Source organism: Vidua macroura, chromosome 5 (genome assembly GCF_024509145.1).
Source record: "Vidua macroura isolate BioBank_ID:100142 chromosome 5, ASM2450914v1, whole genome shotgun sequence".
Lineage (NCBI taxonomy): Eukaryota > Metazoa > Chordata > Aves > Passeriformes > Viduidae > Vidua > Vidua macroura.
The window spans coordinates 34,585,791-34,611,537 of record NC_071575.1 but is presented as its reverse complement, the minus strand read 5'-3'; the positions used below and the strand labels follow the sequence as shown (position 1 = coordinate 34,611,537).

The 25,747-nt window shown below is 36.6% G+C and overlaps 1 protein-coding gene across 1 annotated transcript in view; it reads right to left on the bottom strand.

Moving 5' to 3' along the window:
* The window catches only part of LIN7A (lin-7 homolog A, crumbs cell polarity complex component), a 47,292-nt gene that overhangs the window by 12,207 nt on the left and 9,338 nt on the right, over positions 1-25,747 (bottom strand). Inside the window, exon 2 of the mRNA XM_053978681.1 lies at positions 15,083-15,201. Within this exon, the coding sequence (XP_053834656.1) occupies positions 15,083-15,201 (119 nt within the window). The remainder of the gene's footprint in view (positions 1-15,082; positions 15,202-25,747) is intronic.

The window sequence follows — 25,747 nt, the reverse complement described above, 5'->3', positions numbered from 1 at the left end:
ACACACTGACAAACATATGCTGCAAACATCGTAACAGAATTAAGATTTGTGGCTCATTTCTGACTTCAGTGGACAGACATACTGTTAATAAAGCACTATTAACTAGCAGAATTTTTGGGGATGACTTATCCCCAGACCTTTTTTCTTGGGGTATCATATATAAGGAAAAGGCAGAAAAGGAACGCAGATAACAAATGCGATACATTTCAGAGATCTAAAGTATGACAAACACTTCTAAAATACAGCAAAAGATTCTCTGTCTTAACTATTGTCACGACTATTGTCTTGACTATTGTCTTTGTCTTGACTATTGTCAGCACAGAACTGAATTTAAAAAAAATATCTGAGACAAGGGGATCATGCTGAAAATCTTCTTGCTTTCTCCATTTGAAATGAAATCTTGCTTCCATTGGGAACATTGACACTGACCACAGCAGAAACCTGGATTTTGCCCTTATTTGTAAGCATTTGGGAAAAGAAAGTTTTTTTTATGATCTCTAAAGGATTTCTGTTTTCTTATGTTTTAGTACTGGATGATACCATCATACAAATGGGTTGAGCCTACATACTCAGCATTATACTGCACAGATTAGTTCAGTGTTTATTGTATTATGCTGTAGGACTTCTTATTACCTAAGAATAATTACTACATTATATAAGAAGAATAATTGTATATAATTGCAGTAATGAATCATTACATACTTTTTTCTTCAAAACCTATAGTGTACTGAACCACTAATAAGGCTGTATTTTCTTCAGATTTCCCTTCATCTTAGAACATGACAGCAGATTTTACATATTGTTTTTGCTTGCACAGCTTTAAATGCTGTGGCTTCCTAAAATGTCTAAAGGCACATATTTGAATATTGAACTATTACGACATTAAATTGCTTTGAAAACAGGTCACAGTATTTCATACAGAGGAACAGTTACTAAAAAGTTCTTTAAAATATTAATGACTAAGGTTGATAGTCACAAAGGTGAGCTGATAATGATACATTAATTTCATTGTTTGTTAGGTTTGAAGTCATATAACTTCCTGTTGACTGCATCCTACCAGTATCTAGTTGGTAGACTTTTTAATATTCAGTATCCTGGTAACTAATTTGTATAGTGGTGAAAGAACAGACCCATGAGTGTGTGATTAAATTAGTAAGATAAAAAATAATCCATCAGCTCAAAAACTTCTGGAAAAATATGATAAATAGTGTCATATAATCCTTGGGTAATCTGTAAATTCTCAATTCTAACAGATTTAAAATGTTATTCAGCAAATAATTATTAATGATTGTGGTATCCATACCACAGTTCTTACAGAAAAGGAGTCCTGCATGTCAGATCTCACTGTCTTTAAGCAACAGATGCAACCAGTCTTGAATATTTGCTTGAGGCATTTATGCTTTGCATAGATCTAATTATCCTATTTGTTAAATAATCCTGAATGTAATTTGAGTTTAAGAATGACAAAACATAAACACCCACATAACTTTCTTATTATTGAGTCAGTTTGACAAACAAACACAGATTAATTGTACCTGTTCCACCAAGTCCCTTAAACTCTTTGTAGGGTTCAGATCTAATCAGGGGTCATTTTTGCAATGCACTGAAGTCCATAAACAAACGTTGTTTGTTTTCCTGTAGCCACACTAAGCCCTTTATCTATGCTGTTCTCAGCACCACCTTAGCCATGATTTTAGCACAACAAATCAATTCTGCTTCTATGTACACAGAACACACAAACTGAAAATTTCTTTGTTCTCAGACTGTGTAAGGTGGCATTTAAATCCTCCTGGTATGAAATATAGCTTCTTGTTGTATCTACTGTACATGACAAGTAATTGAAATGGATTTAAAAAATATTTTCTTTCAATTCCTACTATTATCTGTACATCTGATAATATTTTTAGCATATAACAATTCTCCTGAATCCAACACTGTCATCCTTAAGATGCCTGTATAAGATCTATTGTAGCTTTCTTTACTTAAACAAATTATCAGTCAATATAGAAAAAGACAAAGGCACATATTTTAATTTAAAGCATTTGAAGATCTCCCCTGTAGAATATTTACTAAAGAAGTATTTTAAAACAGTGACCTTTGTTGACTCTGATAGATGAATCATTTTGAAAGACATCATTGTTTAGTATGATTGAGCTGAAGAAAGAAAACTGACATCACAGAATCACAGACTGGTTGAGAATGGAAGTGACTCTAGAGGTCATCTCATTCAACTGCCTTGCTCAAGCAGGGCCACCTAGAGCCAGTTGCCCAGTACAGTTACTAGATGATTACTATATGTTACTAACTTGAAAAAGAGCATATCTATTTTTGTATGTAGAGTTATATGTCTTTTGAGTGTCTGTAAGACTGCAGAGGTGTTTAGTAATATTATTTACTGATGGACTTCATACACAGCTTGATGGTCTAGTGCCTAGGGAAAAGAGTTTCCACACTTAATTAGTAATAGAGATTAAATTACAGGTGAAATGTCAATGTTTCAAGACACAAACCTGCAGCTGGAAGGTAAATTGTAATGTTTCAGATAATTTCTCCCCCCCAGTGATTTCTACCAAAACTGTGAGTGTCTGTGCACAGAATGTTCATTGGGTAAAGGCGTGCTGCAGGCAGGGGTTTGTTCACACAGATCTCATTTGTGCTGTGGAGCAAGATGTACTTGGCTTTGTTTTCTCTTTCCTGTGGAGCACAGAATACAACATGCCCACCGAGCAATACTCCTGAAAGCACAAATACAGACCTCAGACTTTTTTCAGCTTCTGCAGGTAGTCTCCTCACACGTAACCTGAAGTTATTCTCCCACACTACTCAAAGATTACAAAAAGAGTGCAGGAGGTAAATTACAGCTAGAAAATTTGAACTTGGAAGTGAATCCTCCTTGTACTATGTCAGCTCTCGCAGGCACAGAGAAATGCACATTTTATTACCTCTCCCAGCAGGAGCTGTAGTGAGTCAGATGCAACAGGTATTATTGTTATGATAATGGGCCTCATCCACCCCGCATTCAGCTGGGAGGCAAAGCAGCTGGTTTAAGATTACTGGAGAGCAGGAAGGGGAACAGCCTTACAGATAATTCAGGAGCTACCTTCTTACCAAAAATAACTCCATACAGACTCATAACAAAGTTATTTAGGGCTTGGCTATTTAAGCCAATACAAAGCCGTAGAAGGTCCAAGAAAAACACTGCACTTCGCAGCCTGTTTTGTAAAGGTGTCTAGAAGTAGTATTCTGTTTACAACCTGAATGATGCAGCATCTTTTCTGATGAATTCTCTAAGACAGAATTTAATTAAACAATTTTATTCCATTAACTTCCGTAAGAGGTATTTAGTGATGCATCCCCTGATGAAATATGTAATTCTAAGTACAACTGTACTTACAATAATGATGCTCAACTTTAGGACAAGCTGATTTGAACACCAGAAGAGCAGAGGTATGAGGCAGAAGTCATTTTACAGCAATGAATAGGTGCTCAGAAACCTCCCATAAACAGAGTACATTGCAATTCAGACCTGTGACGTAGCAAGCCCAGATACATCTTCTGAAATTTCTAAGTGGGGAAGTAACCTTTTTTGAAAATGTTAGGGGTTTCTTAGCATGAGATCATACATGTAAGTAGTTATAATCAGCTGTGTTTCCACAGTGCCTGCAGTATGATAAAAATAAAAAGACATAAAATGCTTCCTTCAAGAAGTCACAACCTAAATAAGTGACTTAGGTAAATCATAGGTAAGCATGTAAAAGGGTGAAATGAAGAAAAAACCTGCAAAAAGACTGATAAATGACATTTAAAATATATATTGGCATCATCTAGGTTTAGCGCCTTTGCCATATTTTTTGTTGCTTCAAGTGTAGAGAAGAATTGTATATCTATTTTTGGAAGAAGACCTACAAGGAAGGGAAGACAAGAGCCTGACAGACAGTACAGAGGGGAGAGTTAGCCTGAGAAAAACCAGAGCAAGGAGGACATAATTGGTTTCACTGCGCTTCTGTAGTCATGTCGATGGAACAGTGTACATATGTGCATCCTTGCAGAACTGATGCTAAGCTATAAAAGAGAGATTGTTATTTACTTACACCTCATACTATGCATCTGCCGTCAACCAGCTGAATCCCTGCTCTTCCTAATTGCCTTTGTATGTTGGAGTGGATGATAAATATTTTTCCCTTCTAAGATGTCAAGCAAAAAGAAGTATCTTAATCAGTCTTTTACCATAGTGAGAAGGGTAGAAGTTGCTTTATTCAGCGTAGTTGCTGGCCTCTCTTCTGCTCTCCTCTCCAAATCTGGAGCAAACTCCCAGGACTTCAGTGTCCTTCTGCTCTGAGACCCACATTTCATTTCACTTGATGCATGAACCAGTCCTTGGGGCAGGCCAGGAGAATGCCCAATCTTGTGACTGGGAGAAGTTACAGAGCAAAGGTGCACTGAAGAGCTGCAGGCCTCTCCACAGTGGTGCCTGTGAATCCCTTGTTTCTGAGAGCAAATGCCACCTGCAGCACAAATTGGTTGTGTCTCTCCCACTCTACTTTGTTTTCATCATTTTTGACTCTTTCACATTCTGTTTGGCATTTTTCCTTACCCATAACCTCTTGTCTATATTTTCCATCCTTAATCCAACATATTTATGTCTGTGGAAAGGAATGCATTCGTTTGTGTGCCTGGACAGACTGCCCTTGAGCTGTGCTTCAGCACCCAATTTAGATCAAACTTGACCACATCAGTGAGCAAGGCTTAAATGCTACAAAGGTTAGAAGAGACTCTGGTAACCTCTTGTACAACATAAACCATGGAATCTTACCTGGTAATATTTTACACCAATATTTTACGCCATTTTTGCGTGTACTACAGACTTTGAGAACTCAAGAGTTTTCAAAATCTCTGCTCCTTATGGTAGGTTTTCTGAAATTTCAAACAGTATTTGCCTTTCTACAAAATTACTTACAAACAGATCTAATTATCCATCTAAGACAATGCCCGAACAGATGATGACATAAAAAAAAAACCATGTCAAACACAACTGAAAGTGTGTATATTAGCAGCAAGGAGGCATGCAGCTGACCCAGCCACATTTCATCTTTCGTAATTCCTCTTTCGTAATGACTTTTTACATCTGAAAACTTACTCAAGCTCAAAACAAAAGCAGTGGAGCACTTCCATTCAGCTATAAACTTGTGGTAGCTCAATGAAAGTGGAAAATATCTAGTGACAATGTGTTAAGTTTATCTCTTGAATTTCAGATGGAATTTCTGGTTTTGTGCTTGTGTTCTGCTTTTTAAAAATCATCTCATGTGATAAGCATGCTTGGGAAAGCACATTTACATCTTTAAGAGCATGTTTTCTCCAGAACTATATATTTACACAGAGCTATAGCCTCTTGCTAAGATACTGTACTAAACACTGTCATACACCATAGTCTAGAAGACAGTAGTTCCATTTGGTAGTTGAAAGCAGGCTGATTTTCTCTCCTATCAATCTAGTTGACTCAAAAATATTAGCATTGTGTTAATAGATACTTTTATCTTTGGTAGTTAATTTAAAAAATTGGGGAAGAGACTATTCTGAATGACTAAAAAGAAAGAAAATTTGGTAACTGTCTAAATAGCAGTGCTTGTGAGGGACAGACTCCCACAAAACCACTGGTTGTGGGAGAACGCCATGGATGTGATGTATACACACCACAACTTCAAGTTTACAATAAACTTAGATTCTTCTTAAACAAGATTTGAGTAAATGAATCACAAATGAGCAAAATGAATTTGCTCAAATGAATTTGAGCAAATGAATCACAAAAACCCATTTTGTTATAGGACTATGACAAGTGTTTGAGTAATCCCAACAGAAGAAGAATTAGGCAATCTTACACCCAAGCTCACAGTGTATATTCTGTACATAATCTTCAGTCTGTCCCTGAGTGCAAGCTGACAAAAGTTCTCTGATCAGTGTGAACAGGACAAGTCGATAGGTACCTGTGAGTACAGAGAGGTTGAAATGGCTGAAAAGTTCCTTTGAGAGGAAGGCATGTGATACATTATTGTTCCTACTGGAAGCACTAACATGTCTATATTATCTAAGTTGTTGCTTGCAGCTACTGAATTTTGATAACTAAATTTGAAAAAGCTGCTGACAACTAGTCTGTATTAATGAGCTATTTATATCAGAGAGAATGTGGTCATTCAAGGTTGCTGGCATTCTGAATATTTTTACATGATAAGCTCTCATTAGCCTTTCAGCAGTTACATGTTTGCAGTGGAAAAACCACTGGTGTCTATTTTCAAAACATTGCATCATTTTCACAATTGCTGCAGCAATCCCCTTCCATGAAGTAACACAGCATGGATGTTGCCACAAGATGCCATAGGGGTGCTAACCCATTAAAAAGCACAAACCAGTAAATGAAATTCAGGCTTGTTTAACAACTTGAGGAAATGAGACAGTTAATTTCAGACCACGTGGAAGAAATATTATGAATGTTTGCTTTAGCATTTTCATTGAGGATATTTTATATAAATGTTTCCTTCTTTAGGGGATGGGGGTTATGGAGGAAACTAGGTCAGTTTTACCAAAGTGAAAAAACTGATCCGAATACCGATGCATTACTAAGCTGTCCTTAGGCAGTAGGAAAAAAACCGCATGGGCCTGAGACATTGTTAAAAATAAATGAAGTATAATCACTACAAAGGTATAATATTTTAATTTGGGGTGAAATACTTCATGAAGGTTCAAGCTAAAGGGGAATTTTTTTCTTTTTTTTGTGTGGAAAACGGTGGTGTGCACTGTGCTCTGACAGTATCTGTGGTGGTGTCAGAAAGTTTTGGTCCCTGAGCTCTTGCCATATGATGCTGTGTCTGTCCAAGAAACAACCCAACAGGGGTTACAGGCCGGGGCCAGAATCTCTTTCCTCCCTTATGTGTGAGCAGAAGTATGTAGCAGATGTACCCAAAAATGCATGCTGTCACATCCTCTGCACATATTGGGTGAGTCAGTTGAAACACTCCTGGTGTTGCTGTTAGGAAACACAAGATCTGTGTGCTCCCTCTTCCCTCCAGTGTCAGTTCTGTCTGGAGTCATCGCTGACACTCTGAAGTCAGTAGGAAGTTGCTTAATACCCTTTTAAGAATAAGGAAAAACAGACTTTTATTTACAAGTAAAAACTACTTATACGAAGAACAAGAAAAATATAATTGGATCATTTAGTTTACTTCCTATCTTTTGCATGCTGTCCTATATTCTGCTCTAAGTCAATGGGAACTATGATCTGGCATCTTTAAAATAGTGTTACAGGTGTTGCAGAAACTGTATCCTTTGCAATCACTAAACCTTAGCAAAATACAGTCCTAAAAGTCTCTTCTGCTGTTTCTACTTATACTGGGATAAAATTTGTCTGATTAGTTAATTCCCAAAAGACCACTTGGAACTCACAGCCTATAATTTACCACTCTCTTAGACCTCGCTGCCAGTTACTTTTGAGTTCAAAAATACACCAGGCATTAATAAACACTAATACCCTTCACTTCATCAGTAAGTCTGTATATGCTGTTGAGGCTGACATATGCAACAGCCATATTCCAAACTTTAGCAGATTTGTCAAAACCTTACCAAAATGAGCACCTGGATGAAACATGACATCATCATGCAGGCTCATCTCAAATGTTCCTATCAAGCTGAGAAGGCAGGGGGAAGGAAGTGTGGGTCTACAACAAGGAAGGAAACTACTGATGCTTCTTGTTTTAAAGGACAACAAAAATATAGACAAAATAGAGTTTTAAAACAGTTTTACAATTTCTTTTCTTAAATAAATGGAGATTGAGCAGCATTTTTCAGGAGTCTCACCAGTGACATCAGTTAAGAGGCAGCAGAATGATACTGAGGCAAAAGAAGGCATAAAAAAGGTGCAGTGGCTTCCAAAAATCTGTCACTTATTAATATTACTCGGTAGTTAACCTTGCTGCTGATTCCTCTCAAGAGGAAGAAGCAGGCTTGAGATAAATTGCAGCAGAGGCTGTTCTGTTTATTCTGAAGAGTTTTATGTAATCAAATAGGATACTGCAACAATAAACTAAAATGATAATGCAAGCAAACAAAAAACATGCTGAGAGGCACCACAAATGTTCCACTGGAGTCACCTTCCGTAGCACATGCAGCTGCAGCTGTGTGCCAAATTGAGAACATCACCTGACCACCACTCAGTTTTAGTAAATATGATACAGCCACACAGATGAACTGTACAAGACATGTGATTGTTTTGAGTCTTGCAGGACTCTTGAAGCACTAAAGTATTTATTTATCTGTTGTAAAAGGCACAGTTACACATGCACAGTGTAAGTATAATTAGATGTATAGCCACCAGCCAACTCTAAAAAATGATCTTTAATCAAAACCAGTGGGAGAAAGCAACTATTAAAGACCCATGGTACAGTCTGGTCCCAGATTCTAGAGTACTCTATCTCTGAAATCTACATATTTAGCTCTAGGCAGCTAAAAAAACAGATGACAACAGCAGCTGTTTTAAATCTCCTGCAGTGAAGTCATGAAAGTGGTAGGAACTCAGTAATTGCACAGAGACTAAATAATTCCTTCTCTCAGATAATGCCTGGGCAGCTTGGTAAATTCATATACTTGCCATTAATGAAAGCCATCTGCTAAGTTACACGGCAATCATTTCCAAAAGTTCTCATTCATGGCATCCAGGGCTTGTGAGCAAGAGTAATGCCTCATTGTTTTTCAAAATTGGAGTAATTTCTGATTACGTTCACCTTAAAAAATAGCATATATTTTAACACAGTAGGGTAATTAAAAAATAAAAAAGTTCTGTGTTTACTGCTAACTTATGCTTTTCTGCTGAACTTCCTCAACGCCTAATCCAGCATGGTGGCAAGACAAAGAGCAGACAGCTCATCTTTAGAAATCAGATTTTTTTATTATCTAATAAACATACATTACAAATCCTTCTTTCAACTCATCATTATAAGTACAGTACCTGCAACCAGGAGGCAGAAGGCAAAATTCTGTAAAACATGAATACATTACTACTGTGACATACCATCATATTTGAGTCAAGTAATGCCCTTTCCTCTCAGTGAGGAAAGTACTCATTTAGTGGAAACTTATATCATTATTTTATGTGGCTTTTCATTGCTGGGACGGTGGAAATGAAAAAGGGATGGAAAGGTACAGTAGAAAATTCTTGCAAATGCTACACAGCCCCAAAATTCAGGTAAACTGAACTGGTTTGGCTGCCATTATAATGTACTCCAATATCTAAAAAAAGAGAAAAAATAACAAAACTTTACAATTAACATCCAGGAATACAAATTTTATTGAAAAGTTACAAATAAATCAATACATAAGCATGTAAAAATCTGAATTAAATTGGTGAATTTGCACAATTCCATATTTGCTACTGCATGAGTTCTACTACTAAACTAATGGTGCAGTGAATAAGCTATCAGGAACTCTAGAACAAGTTATAACAAGGTATCAGACTAGCCTAAGGAGAACACTGCTTCCCAGCCAGTCTAATGAGGCATCATGCTAATACAACCATAGTGGTTTTGTGACCTGAGGTAGAACACTGAGGTGATAAATCTCTGTCACTTTACTCCTATGTGTTGTCCTATTGCCCTTCTGTTTACTAATTGCCTTATTAGTAAATCTGGCATATCAATTCTGCTCAAGCTGACCAACTGTATGGTTTGCACGGGCAAATGTGACAGCAGGGGTTCTTTATAGGTCAGGCTTCCTACTGAGCTTTAATCACAGTTCTGTTCTGTGAATAATAGCAGTAAGTCTTCTCAATACGTTTTTTTTTTCCAAGCTTGCATCTTATAATTTAAAAACTTCAAATACTGGGCTTGCCCTGTGGAGATGACAGACTGAGCAAAATTGTATTTCTCCTCCTGTAAAAAATATGCAGCTTCCAGCAAAAATAAAGCATTAAGACAGGGCAGAATTTGGACTCGGGGGCTTACCTTGGTGCCAACTGAGAGAATTTGGCCTGCTGCACCTCCATTTTTATAAGGACTCATGAGGCAGAAAACAATGACATTCTGCTTTCAGACACTAGATCTGGGATGTGGAGTGACAGCATTATATTGTAAACAGAACAAACAAATTTTAAGATTATTGAAACACAATGAAAACAGGTATTAAAATGACTACTACATTAAAATCTTAAATTAATAATTGAATAAAAGAATAAATGAGGATTTTTCCCTGAGTCCAGCTAACACCCAGATTGTTATATTCAGTATAGCCCTGTAAAAATGGAGTACACCACCACATTAGGACATCTGAAGTGAATGAACATCTTAAGGTTCCAGCCAGCCTTCTGCTCTCACACATGGCATCACAATATAAAGATAAGCACAGTACCACCAGATTCAGTTGTCACCAACCAGCAGCCTTCTTCTTGTCCCTTAATATTTGCAAAGCCATACATCAGGGTTAATAATGGAAAGTGTGGGTGGGTAGCTTGAGGAAATGACCAGATAAAAAACCATTGTACATCAGCAGCACTAGGATTCTGGACATTCAGATCGCTAAGGCATGGAAATGAAACTAGTAATTAAAGGAAATCATTCCAAAATACTGACTAGGCTTATTAAACTATCCTACCTAATACATAATGAAACTATGATTTTAATACTATACAACATGGGCAAGTATATCTCTAAAGTAACTAGGGAGCATCAGGACTTCATGAAAGACATGGGTCAGTGTTCTACCATTGCCATTTTCATGTCTGTAAGTCAACAGGGGTCTTTAAATGTCCAGGATGCCCTGTTTATATTTTATAGCAAGCTTAAAAAGGTTTTAAACTACTGAGGTAAGAACTGAACTATTTTCAAAGACAACATGCTTTCCCAATGACTAATTTCATACAAGATGGACAAGATTAGAGTACTTTGTGTTGATTGCTCCTCCTTTGTCAGTGACTGAATCCTACAAAATTGCTTTTCTGTGATGACGTGATATTTTGGTGGGAGTCATAACAATATAAAATAATGTGTCTGGTTGCCACACCACATTTTTATCTGATTAATTTTGGCATTGATTCACCATAGATATTTCCTAATGAGATCTTCTTTCAAACAATATCCACACAACAAAAACTTTAGATTTAACCTTGAAATGGAAAATTGAATAGCAAAGGCAAGCTGGGAGAAAAAAAAATACACCTGAATATTACATATTCAATACACAGAAATGGAAATCAGGGAATCAACCTGAAAAAAACTTTGCTCACCAGGGGATGCAAGTGTTTATTAAACTGTAATGTTATTCTCCTGGTGCTTGACCACCAATTATCAGATGTTAGCAGTAAATGAAATTCATATAAGCTGCTAAGGCATGTCACATTTTCTTGTTGTTGATCCACAGTGTTTTGCTCAGCTTTTTATTCTATCATCTGTGCCCACAGGTCTTTAGGGTTTCTTGCCAGACCAGAAATTCACCTTTACAGTTCTTACAACTTCCTTTTGCTGACTTATAACAATTAAAGTAACTTTATCAATTAGGTTGTCTAGTTTCATGTTGCATATGAATGTTACTTCTCAGTAGCTCAACTATGCATTCACTTTCACAGCCCTTCATTTATTCCAGTAACCCCTTGGAAATGAGATGACTATAACATAGCAACAGCTTTAAATAAACAGCAAAAACATTTAGAAGGGTAAAGGACTTAATGGTATAATGGAAAAGATTTGTGCAAGTTTTATTACATGACAAAGCTATAGAAGCCTAATTAATCTTCATGTAGCTAGGGAGTTTTTAAAATAAGTAATTTTAAAACAAAATTAATTTTTTTTCCAAACTGACTTTCAGTTTGATCAGACTTTGGTTAACTTGTTTTCTGGTCTAGGGGTATTCAGGTGAAAGGGAAATACTGAGGCCATTATACACTTCAATGATTTCCATTCTTTTCAGAGCTAATACATATTCCTGCCTAGTGCCAGACAGAATATTTCAGTTGGTGGCACTTATATTTAGCTAAGTGAGAACCATTAATCACCATTTCCTAACATAGCATCCTTGAAAAATGCTAAAGTACTTCTATTTAAATTTCATTCACTCAGTCACTTTAAAAAAAAAATTATTTCTATGGAATATTAGTGTAGAGATTTGAAATTTGATTTACTAAATAGATTACCATAAATACAATTAATTACAGCCATTAGACAGATTCCTACACATTCGATTAGAATGTATGCCATCTAATATTGTATCTCATACTTTTAAAGGCTAATGGGTCATGAAAGTAACCTCCTGCTTCTGTAGTTAAAGAATTCCTACTTGTAGAATGGACAAGACACAGTTAGTTAGTACAGGGCATATTGCATTTCATCTTTGATCCTTTCACCTACACTCAGCCCAATGCTGAGTTTCTCTGGGACTTATTTTAACAAGCAATCTCACTGGACAGTTAAGTTTCCATAATTTCTTGGACTGGAAAATGAAAATTTTTATTTTACAAAGTTCCTCCATTATGGTGTTTACAGAACTACAAAAGTCTGCCTTAATCTCTCTTACTAGATTTTCTGATGAAAGAAAATAAGGCTCAGATCTTGCATTATCGAATGAACACAGCACACTGCAGATCTGAATATCTGAATATCTGCATATGTATAAAATTTCAGAATTTGCATACTAACACAAAGCCTATCTCCTCATCCAATTTTGATTACTCCTACCTACAGTTCACACCTGGTCTGCTTCACTCCCACTTTTCTCATTATTCCCAACTGGCTGCTGTGCATTCTCTTGTAATGTCAACAACTTTTCTTCTCTAGTCTCTGTAGGCGCTAATAAAGAAAATTAAAATCTAGTCACCATACTCTCACATCTTGCACTAAGGTAAGAAAAGATGAACAATGGGAGAGAGCATTTGTAGAGAAATGTCTTGTCTAGCCTTAGCTATCTCAAACTCAAACACACAGAAAGATTGAAAGTGCCGTTCAATAAATTCCAGTGTACATGAAGGACATACAAGTAGGGCATCCCCAATTAATGACATGACACAGCTCAGATACCCTCCCAATCCCTCTTGCAGTGCTTGGAGATGGCTAACAATGTAATGTGACCAAAATATTCCATGCTTTTATATTTTTTTTATATAGAAGCAATTATTTTCTAAGTTTTCCAACAGCTCTTCAACTGGTAGAAAAAAAGTGAGTTACAGTCTAAATATCTGCCAAGAACTTAATGTAGCTGAAAAGAGCAGCCACATGTAGAACGACCTTAAGTACTCACAAGGTACATATATCAATCCTCCCACTCTTCCTAAATGAAAAGATTTATTATTGGGCCTTTTATATTTGAATTTTTGTTTCTAAAAAATTTACACACATTTCAGAGAATGGTACATTTTTTTTGGGTGTAGACATTTTGTTCTCTGCTAGTGATATGTTAGAAAGATACGTTATATATAAACTTAGTAAGAAATACATTTTTTGTTTATGAAGTTGGCAGAACTGTTTATTCATCATCACTCAATTCTTGTGTAACAACTAGCTCCAGTAACATATAGGTTGTCTTTACACAATACTCTGTAAAGTCCTTTTGTGACACTGAGATGATTTTGTCAAGATCTACTTTCAGTTCATTGAACTGAGAAAGCATTTTTCTAAGCAAACTTCCTTGTTCTTAAATTTTGTGTCTGCTTTTGCTAAAATTGTTTTCTTGAGACTAATATAAATTTGTTAAGATTTCACTGACAATGCTGCAAAGACTCAAAGCTGCCTTTAACAATTGGAGTACCAGGCCCAACTATCGGAAGAAAACCCCAAACAATCCCACAACTTTTCTATGTTCTGTGGTTACTTAAAGAAGCATTTAGTTTGCTTAAATGAAAGGACTAGTCAGAATATCAGCTTTTGAGGGTACACAGTGCCATTATTTATTGTCAGGGAACACTATTATTTATTGTCAGGGAACACTGTTCCCTTTAAGAAGTCTTGAAAACTGCAATTTAATTAGGTGGAAGCCTCTCTATGATTCTCACACTGAAGAATATATTCCATAAAACAAAGAGTGTATTTCATTTTGCTTATTAAACTAATGTCGGTTCATCTCTTTTTTTCTTTCAGCCACTCAGTAGTCCTCTCAATCAATCTGCTCCTGTTGCCTAGTTATCAGGAGCTCAATTTTGCTACCATTGAGGGAACATTAGATTCCCCACTGATTTCAGCAATGGAGGATTAGTTCCAGGTAGTAGACAGACAAACTGAAACCGAAGTTCTTACAGGTTTTCTACTAAAAAGATGTTGCCTTCATTACAGCATTTAGAGCTGCTTCTGTTTATCAGGCTAAGAGTCTCCTTGGTTTAGTAGGTAAAATATCTGACACAATGTTGTATTAAACCATGTTTTCTTTCTAATAAACTTCCAACAGAAGTGTTTGTAGTTTAACTGCTTTAAAGATACTGCTTGTGTGCATGTAGAACTGTGGTGCATCTTCTCTAGCTTGACTTGAATAAAACAATTACTATTTATCTACTGTTGGGCAGAGTTTAGGAAGGCCCTGATCATAGCTGGTAGTGGAATGATCACAGTTCTTAGCAGTATGACAAGGATTTCTGACATGAGGAGCAAAGCCCACTGGGACCCAACCACTGAGTTCCAAGGTAAGATTCCTGTCAGCGCAGTTAACTTCATTCTTGCCCCTTTTGGCTGTCACTGCATTCTGATTTTATCAGCACCGCCCTATCACACACCTGAGCTCAAAGGAGAGGCATTCAAGCTTGCGTTGACCCAAACTGGCATGACCCCTTATCCCAGCACAGTGCTGTACAGTTTACCACAGACCCTCAAACAATGTGAGCAGAATACTAAAGTACTAATTAATCACCCTTTCTCCTCAGCAAGGCTGATTGCCTCAGGCCTGATGTCTTGCTGACGCAACTGTTCTGTGTCTGCTTTTCAGTAACTTCTATGTTCTGTACAGTAGCAGGCAGCTACACACACATCTCACATCCATCATCCTTTATACAACGTAGCACTGAAAGGCAAATATGCTTTTCTTTACTGAGTAATGTTAGTCTGAGAAATAACTAGAAATCTCAGATTCATACCTCTCTGATAGCTGTACAAAACTCACTCTGCAACACCTTCTTTAGAGACTGTAGCTTGTGTACTGGTACTTCTCCAGACTCCTGCAGTTTCTCCAGTAACTCAATTGCTCTTGCAACATCTGAGTAGGGAAAACAAAAGGGATACAGGTCAGTATAAACAGTGACTAATAAATTACTAAAAACAGCACATTGACTGTCATTTTAAATTTAAAATCAGCTTTACCTACACATACTGTATTAGTCTTGGGTCATAACAGACTTTGCTAGGCAACAACACTGCTGTTGAGATATCCAAATCCCAAAGTACAGATAAACCATGCATGTACACGTACAACAGACAGAGAGAGGTTCAGTCTTAGCAGAAAACAATCTTTGGAACAAAGATACAAGTTCAAAGTGGCTAATCTGTATTAGAACTAAAAGATTTCTTACTTTCTCCACAAGAGAGAATGGCACAGGAAAAACATAGGGTTTGCTTTCAGAAAATCTGAAAAAAGAATCTGAAGCTGTGTCTTTATGTAAGCACCCTCAGGATGACAATGCGCAAGAAAAAATATGTGATCTTTTCTTTTTATAAATCTAAATCAATGAATAAAGTTTGCGAGAGGTGGGTAAAGTTTGCTCTGGAAGAATGGGAAGTCTACTAGAGAAGAGTAATGTTCTTGTCTAGGTCTCCAAAGATCTACTACACAAAACCCATATGACCTGCAGAAATACATGGAGAAATGTACTACCTAAAATCAAATACATGGAACAGTATTTTTGGTGACCTGACTTCTCCTTAAGCACGTGTGTATTGTCAAGGAAAGACCAAAGTGTCTCTGAAGAGCAGTCCGGAGGGCTTAAGCCATATTGAATGGTGAGTGTGATTCTGGTCTGGCTGAACAGTACCAGTACCTTCACTCAAATTTTTTCTCTTTAATACTAGTTCCTAATTTACAGCTATTACCAAAATACATCAAAAAAAGCCCAAACCAACCCATAAGATGCCCAACAGTCCTTTATAGCTGGGGACATAGAGGCATAAGAAACAGTGGCTGGTCTTATGGAGAGTAGTCACACTGTCTTACATTAGGAGTGAACTGAGCAAAACACATCCTGGTCAGTCTTCAGGATGGCAGAGGTTAAGCAGAGGGGATTTTCTCCTCTGCCACTTCATGGCTGCCTTCCAGCTTTTCCTTTAAGTTTGCCAGTAGAGCTGAACCTGGCAATGCTGCCATCTTGACTGTGTGGCCATTTTCACATCTTCTCGTGTCTTTTGCATAGCCACCACAGTCACTACTGGCCAGTTACGCCACTCTGCTAAACATAGGTCTGTATCCCAGCAAAGAAATGAATGCATGGTATTAAATGATAAAACAGTATTTGAGGCATTTTAATTCTGTGTTTTAAGTGCAGAAAAAAAAAACCCACTTCTCCCTTCAACCACACAACTCCAGAATTACTACAATGTCTAGAAGCAACCTTACATTATTCTCCTTTCTGATGACAAAGATCGTACTGTTTGTGACTGGGAGATTATGCTAATTGCAACAGTTCTTACAATCCTTGGCTGGTAAATGAGCTATACTGACCAGACATCTGATGCAACAAAGACATGAGAAATCTTCTGGAAATAGAAAAAATACATGACAGTGGATGAGCTGCAATAGGAAAAAAAAATCATAATAATAAAATTTGTGTTTATAAGAAAAACATTATTATCCACTGCATCAATTTATCTTTTCCACTGGAAAAGAATAGATGACATCTCAAAAAATTTACGATTTAATTAAAAGAGGCCCTTGTCAGCATGGTAGCTGCTGCCTTAGTAGATTAACAAACACCTAAACAATTCTCAAGCTTTTTTAGAGGCCTTTGTGAAAAGAGAGTTCAAATCATGAGAGGAACACGCCAGAAAGCACAGTGTTTCTTTCAAGAGGATGATCACTTAGTGGGCTATAGCTTGCATGGCAGAGCAGTCTTGGAGCTCATAAACTTTCAGATGAAACTAACCTGACCCTGCATTCAACAATTGCACCTGAGCTTTTGTTCTAAGCAGCACTTCAGCTGCTACTGGGCATCCAGTCCATGCTACCAGATCAGAGCTGTATCAAGCAAGATCCCTCTAAAACACTTACTGAAGTCATGATCAGAAAGCTAAAAGGAGATAATAAGGCCATGGAAATCAAGAAAAAATTAGATTCTAAGAGAAGAATATGACTGATAAGAGCTAATACATCAAAGAAGATGGTTTTAAGATTTAAGTAGCAGTAAATACACTTGTAGCAAGAACCATTTCAATAGAGTGAAAAAAAAATTACAAAACATTAAGTATCATGGAATCACAGAATCATTTAGGTTGGAAACCTAATATGAAAACCTAATACAATTTTTGATGTTCTCAGTAATAACAATGTTGTTACAATGATTTTTTAACAAAGCTATTGAATGATTTGCCTTGGAATTTTTCTTCATCTGCCACACAAGACTTGTAGCTAGTTAAGTACTGAATCCACAATCCCCAGTTATTACTACTAGTTGGTGTAAACTGATACATTAGACAGCAAAAAACAATTGTATGATTTATTCTGAAGAAGCTTCAACAGCCTACCATAATAGATTAGATAAAGCCTCTGTAATTCATGTTATACATGATAGCTATTGACATTATCTAAATCAGACTGGGGTCTTATCCAGTCCAGTTCAGGTAAGTTTTGAACTGTCTTAGCCTCTCACCAGCTATAGCTGTAAAAGATAATACCAGAGATGGCAGATTGGTTGCTATTTTGCAGTTGTTTTGAAATGTTATCACCACACCTGAAAGTTCTGGGAAACAGCCCACATTTCTATAGTCCTGAAATAAACTATAGTAAATGAGACATTTGTAATGATTGGAAGGAAACATAAAAAGCTTTAGCCACATTAATCAATCTAAAAGAGTTAAGTACAGGTCTAAACATTTCTGTAGGGCATAGGTCAGACTCTAGAAAATAATTAATCACTTTTAAAGGGATGAGTGTTACAATACAAATGTTAAACTCATCTTCTGGTTGAATAGTCTAGCACGGGTGTTTACTATGTAGCCTCATAGGCAAAACTGGGCACTAAGTTGTCATTTGCCAATACTAGATTACTTAACTTTCTGACTCAGAAGTGATTGGAGGTAAATAAAAGCAGAATATCCCAAAGCATTCTGAGTTTTCACACTTCCAAATTCATACAGCATATTGAAATACATGAATGCTGATGCCCAAGTTCCTGCTTTGATTTATTATTCACCTATCCATTAACAATGAGCACTCTTCTTTCTCTTGTCACCAATAGGCCCATAGCTTGCTCAATTTGGCAATGACTTGTGGGATATTGCTCACAGAAGAGAGAACAGTATATAAATTACAGAAGGAAAATGAGTCACATATTCAGGGCCAAAGCTGTTGGTTGTCAGCTGATGCTTTGTCAAGAGCAAAATATAATACTGTGCACAAAACAGATGACTTTGAGCCGGCTAAAAATGTAAAAACGTGAGTGTATAAAATATGACCTCATGAAATAGGCTGTATTTCCTTCCATTAATAACTTTGAAGAGGAAACTTTAGGACAGGTTAAAAAGTGAAATTTAGCAGTGCACAAGAGCTTAAGTGATGCACAGGCTTCTTCCTGATGGTTCTCTCAAGTTGAACTCCAGCTATAACGAGTAAGTGCTCAAAGAAGTGATATGACTGGCAATGAGTAACACTTTAAAGTTACATTAAATAAAGCATATAGCAGGTAATCTGTCCCTGTTGAAGTCAATTAGAGAGCACTGTCATATGTTTGACAAATACTGCTAAGATAATTTTCTTGTATCAATCCATCTTTGATTAAAAATCTAACTAGTTTTTGCTTGTAAATGCTATCACCAATGATTTGTTCTTAAATACCATTTTCTTACATAGCTGTGAAAAGGGCAAATGGATGAAAAGAGTGTGTGTGTATTTACATAGCTATATGTTTAAAAATTATTGGAATTATGTTAAAACTAGTTAAGTTCTATTTAAATGAAATATCCTTACTTTTTATTTCCTTTGTCCTCTCTTGAAGCAAAGATACTTATTTCTGAAAAGGATTGTTCTGCGTACTCTCATACATTTTCCAAAATACGAACTCCATTATGCTAACATGAAACTTGTGCTGATGTGGTTATTGTCATTTCCCCCATTCTCAATGGTAGGAATTGACAGATAATGCAGGTAAAATTATTCCTTTGTATTCTATGATATATACATCTTAAAAGAAATATGCACTTACTTCCCCTCCCTTACTAAATCCAACTCTCAGCACACATTTAATTTTTTGTTTTCTCATACATATGCACAATTCCTCTCTCTCCCATTCTGCTTAACATTAATTCCTCTTTTTTCTTCTCATCATCATGTTTGCCTACAGCCTTTCAGGAAATAATACTTTCAGTGTGGTGGGTCACATTATCAGTGGAACACAGAGAAGGCAGGGGGTTATCAAGTGCACTCATCAGAAGAAAAGCATGACTCTCAGAAAAAAAAAAATCTTCATTTCAAGTATTCTTTTGGTATTTTCATTTGAATGATGTTCCACTTGCACTGCTAGCAGGACACAAGCAGAAGATTACTATACAAACCCTTGAAGAAACCACTAGAACATAGAAGTAGCAGGATACTGTACTGCAACACAAGTATACACTGTATAGAACATGTATACATATATATACAGCTGAGTGCAGTTGAAAAAAAAGGTCACCTGGCTTAATTTTCTCTTTGTTCTGTTATATATGGTTTTTACTTGCTGGCTTTTGTTCACTTGCACTGTAGACTGATCTCTTTTATTTGCTAGACATTTAAAAAGCAAATACTTTTTCTAATACAGCTTTTACAACTTGAAAGCAAATTATGAATCCACAGAATGAATCAAGGCTGGTCTGAACTTGGTGCTCTTTCACATTACCACTAAAATTGAGTAGACTAGGCTTACAGCATTCTCTGAAAGTTGTCGAGGTTGAGGTTTTACTCTGGTAGATTTTGTGCAGGGTTTATATTTGTTTCAGTTTAGTCAGGTTGAAAATTATTGAGAAAAATATAACAAATTATTTTAGCATGCTAAATGTGTTTCATTTAATACCTAAGTGACTCTTGGAAAAGAAGGTATATGCATGTCTTATACTGCAAAATGATCTATCAAGATAAGTGTCTATCTAACCTTCCTTTTTTGTGCTAGTTTATGAGAGAATTGGTCTGCAATCTTTAAAATAAATATATTATCATCTGACTTAAGAGAATATTAGGCAGTTAAATAGTAGCTGCAATGCCATGTAATATCAGTTTGGGTCAAAACAGTAATCATACAGAAACACAGCATTTCTTTACTCTGGTAAGTACTTTAGAATTAAGCTGTTGAGCTGTTCCCAAAGCCAAAATATGGTGACCTCTTGTACTATCAAGGTATTAGAGAACAGGTTTCTCATCTTCTTGAGGTCTTTCTATGCCTCATTCCTTTTAATTCTGGGGACTGTCACTGCATTAGTATGCTGGTTATTAGGAAAAGTAAATGCATAAACACCAGCCTTTGATTTCTCAACGAGGTAAAACATCACTACAAATTGACAGCAAGGTACTTGTCAAGTCTCTAAAATATTCATTAGCTTCACCATATCATTACAGAATAATAATCCTGGAAATCTGCAAGCTCTGTTCTGTTGTGCCTGAAGACCTTTAATCAGGCTGAAGGTGAAGAATTTTCATGACATAAAAGGTCCTTATAATTGCCAGTAGTTTTTCATTCCTCTAATACTTGCATTCAGGTTCTGTTATTCCTTCAAGCTCATAAGAATATATTCCATAGTTCTTAATGTTATTCTGTCAACTTTTTATCATTATTCCACAGGCCTATACAGGATGCTTTATTATATTTAGCAATCTTCTGCAAACACTGTCAAATGACAGCAGGTAATCAATGGCTGGGAAATCAAAATTCAGTGGTGATTAGCAAAGTTCATTCATAATTCATAGCCAACAGCACTAGTACATTGTATCAAAGTATTTATGTGACTTCATGGTTAAAGCACCAGCTTTGGAAAAATTTCAGTGTCTATCTCTGCAAAATGTTTTGTATTACCAGAATTCTGCTGTCAGCCACTGGTTTTATATAACATGACAAGTCTTACTCTTACAATACCAGACTGTCCAATATGCTTACATTCACCTCTTTGGTGCCTCACTATCAGCACAGTGCTCCTCTAAATTCAGAGGTCCTTCCATTAACTTAATGTATTTATTTAGTCTAATCTGGAGAGTTCAGAAATGTTGAGGGAAAGAGCAGCCTTTTTTCTCATTTAAATTGATATGTTCGTCTTGCTCCAAATTTCATACTAATCAGTAAGTGTAAAGATGTACTTCACCATGATAAATCACACTTGATGTACAGGGAGCATTGAGCTAAACTGTTAGAAAGCAGCAATATTATTTAACATTTCATAGTATGCACCTGTAAGGTCTATTCAAATTAATAAGAATAAGCAAGATTAAGCAAGAATAATACTATCAGTGCTTTCACACTTTGGTTTAGATGATATGGGTAGCAGTAACAATGCAGTAGCATTGTGTCCAAGACTGAGCACCAAGATGTTTCCTATTACCATCCCAGTAGCAGTTGCATCTGGACAGTTTTCCTTATCTTCTGTTAATAGGCCCATCAATGTCTCCCCTCATGACTCAGAGATAACACTCTCCAAGAGCCAGTTCTGTTTAACAGGTGATTAAGAACACACCTTGTGACTCAAAATAACATCAGCCCATTGTGAGATGCTCCGCCCAGGGGGAGAAGCTAGGCATTCCCACCTGGATAAATCCAGGAATTTCTAGACAGAAAGGCAGCCTTTCCACAGGTTTCCAAGAAGACACAGCAACCACATCTGCCACTCCAAGAGGACTGCAGCCACTCCAATTTGGACTGTTACCAGCACGCTGGCCAAAGCGGGTGTCAGGTTGTATTCTGACTTTGCCAGTGGTCTTCCTTTTGTATCATTGTGTGTATTTTTGTCTTTTGTTTTCCCTTTTCCCAATAAATTGTATTTCTGACTTGGAGTCTCTCACTGGTTTTGCTTTCAAACCAGAACACATTGTCACTTTACAGTCCTGCAGTTAAACATTACTATGAATACATAAATAAAAATAACAAAAAACAACTGTACAGAGGTCTCATAACTCATCTTCTGCTGAGGGTTTCAGCTGCTGCACTTTTGACGTAGACATGGACAGCTCAGTGACTCACCTTCAACTGTTGTTACACTCAATGAGGAAGAACAGGCATTTTGAGGCTACCATTCATCTGTCCTACTTTACATGAAATGAATCATCCTCTAGGGTGCCTTGTCCCTTTTTTGACTATAAAGGAAGACTAGATGATTACCTCAGATGTAAATGTCTGCATCCTACATATCAGGCATCTAATCAGTGTGATGAAACCCACTCTTACTGTCCAGATACATAAAGACTCATGCAAATTTATCTCCCTGTGGTCTAGGAGACATCATACCTCAGAAGAGTTACATTTGACAAGAGAAGTGTCATTACAAGGCAGGCCAATGTGGTTTTGATTTAAATCTTTTTAAAATGCCTTAACAGATTATTTTATGGACTTTTTTTCTTAAGGTATGAGAAAAACTCAGGAAGTCATGAGCTATAATTGAGTATATGTCTGTCTATCTCTTTTGCCTGATGTGAGATGATTCCCCTCAAAAACATTAATGGTATATCCCCATGAGTTTCTACATACATTCCCCCAGTGCCTGGGGCATTGGTGCCTCACTATCATCAACGTCATAATTTTCTCTGGCTACTCATCAGACCTTATTTTAGTCCATATGTTTGAACTGCGCTCAGATTTGGCTCTAGATTCTCAGGCATACCACAGGCACCCAGGTTCTGTGCTTCAGTCCATTTCTCAGACACTGAGCCTGTGATGCAACTGCTGCATAACCCAGGGCAGTGTTATATACCATGAGTTTTTCCAGCAGCTTTGGCAGCAACACCTGAACAAGACAGGCTGGTCTGAGACGTCTGAGATATTTTGCAAAACAACTTATAGAAAGGACACAGTTTATTTGCAGAGAAAGCAGTGCTATCTGTAATCACAGACAGCAAACTGTCTTGAGACCCCCCCAGTCCAGCATCCTTGACACCATGAACGCCATTCAGTGCTATCTTCAGATACTTCAGTCACTTTGGCTGGTTTGGGCAAACACTGACATTTGGGCAAATGCTGAAATTTCAGGCAAACTGCTCCTGAATACTTTGCTTAGCTCATTCAAATACAACATTCAAAAGGTTCCCTTAAATGAAAAAATATGCTCTCTGAGCTCTCTGAACCTTACAATGTCTACAATGTCTTAAGTAATCTCACCCCACTTCTTACTCTATAAGTACTGACTAGTGATTTCTGTTCATGTCCTCAGCTAGGGATTTTGTAGCCTTAACCTAGCATGAAGGCCAACTATGAGAACTGTATTTGCCTTACTTTGGTCAATCTTCTTAGCATATTCATTACTGTACATAGATAGAACTAGTCCAATTTTTTCCTTGAAGCCTTCACATGACTAATATAAGTCATAGGAGCATCTTTGCCAGCAATTTCAGATTTGATTTGCTTGTGCATGTGTGAGATTGATCTGTAGAGTACCTAGAACTATTAAGAGTTCAACAGTTACTTAGAGCTAAGTGTCATCATTCTGTCACATTTCCAATGCTGATTTTTAAAGAAATAGTAATGAATCATAGAACAATAAAGCAAAAATTAATGGATAATTCAGGGTCATTTCAATAAGATGAGTTTCACTGGCTTAATTCAAGGCCTGAAGAGCAATAATGCAATTAGAATTTTCAAAGATGAGCATTTAAAATGAACCTTAAGGCCTAATAATTTTTAAACACTGATATAATTTTTCTTCTTCCAAATTATTAGCTTCATTCCAATTTTGAAAGCAATCAGGATGAGGTGCATAAATATGAGTTTGAAAATTTTCACCAGAAGGTTTTGCCATCTGTGAGAAAGATGAAATTACAGCTACAACAACCCTTTACATTTGACAACACCCACTGCTTTGTATAGAAGACATTGAATATAGCATCAGTGTAAAAACAAGATATCAAATTATCCTTTAAAAGAAAAGATCAAAACATAAAGCTGAAAATGCAAAAAACAGAAGAGCATTGAAAACTATTATTTTCTAATGCAGTACTTATAACAAAATCTTGTGATTTTTCCCCTAAATTAGCTGTAGAGGGAAAGGAAGGTAAGATTACTTTTTTTAAAAGGTAAAATTTCTTCCCTTCATATGTAGTTTTGACTTCATAATGTTTCATCATACCTGCTCTTTGTGAATATAACTATGATTTATAGTTAGCCTCTCGCTGATGAACAGAACAGTTAAGACATGATTTTGATCCTTTCTTTTTGACTAGGTACAGCTAGCTACAAATATGTTACAAAAAGACAACAGTTTGTCTTAAAGTTTATTTTGTATTCAAGTAAGTACATATTATTTATATAAGGAATATACAAGCATTTATTATTTAACATTTATTTCTTGAAGGTAGCAGGGTATTCTGTAGTTTCTGACTTTGTGTTATTTAAATTCTCAATCCTTCTGAAAGCATTTATTTAAAAAATAGAGATCACAGGTGTTTAAAGCAGTTACCTACCTACACAGGACATGTTAAGTTATGTTCTGTCCGACTTCTGGAAACTGTGAAGTAACAAAAAAAATCCTTTGAAGGAAAGCTATAACTTGCTGAGAAATTCAGTATGGTGAATACACCCAGCCTTAATTAATTAAGTTCCTACAAGCTGAACTACGTGAAAGCAAGGAAACTGCCTGCTGCCTTCTGTAGCAAGAAACATCAGGTAAAGTGATGCATTGATAATTTCACCAGCCTCTCGTCTTCTCTTGATCACATCACTTGATCTTATAGTATCAGTTCTGTGCTGGCAAACACCGCTCACAATGCTGGCATGAAGCTCCTTTAAACACTAAACACTCTGGACACTTGGCTGGAACATCAAATGTAAACACTTTAGAGGTTCTGGTTCCAGATTAGAAGAAAAATAAAGGGTTGATACATTAACATAACTTGAGGACTTGAATGTAATAATTACTTTTGTGCTTTCCACCTCAAGTATATAGAGGAAAAATATTCAAATCAGTGAAGGAATTGAAAATTTGACCAAGCTAGAAGCAGAAAACAGAAATTATTTCAATAAATAAGCTAGCCTGAACAAAGAAAAACAGAAGAAAAAAACAACACACTTTTCTCTTAGCTAAAATCCATTCTCTTGGTCCCCTGCCTAAGCAAAATCCAGTATTTATACAAACTATGTGAGCATCACAAAACAAAACTACTGGCATATGGGCAACCTCATGCCTTTCCCACAATGCTACTTTCAGTGTATGTTTTTAGTCTGCATCACAGAGATTTCTGTTGGCAGGGAAGAAGACGGGAAGAGGGGGAAAAAAATGACCCAACAGGTGTCTCACAAAGGGAGGTAGGGTTAACTTCGTGATGCTAATTCTCCTTCACAACAGGCACTGTGTTTGAGCCAAAGCAGTAACTCTCACTTTTTCCCTGCTTGTATGTCATTACTAGAGCTTCCTGCTGCCTCCCCTCAGTTCTTATC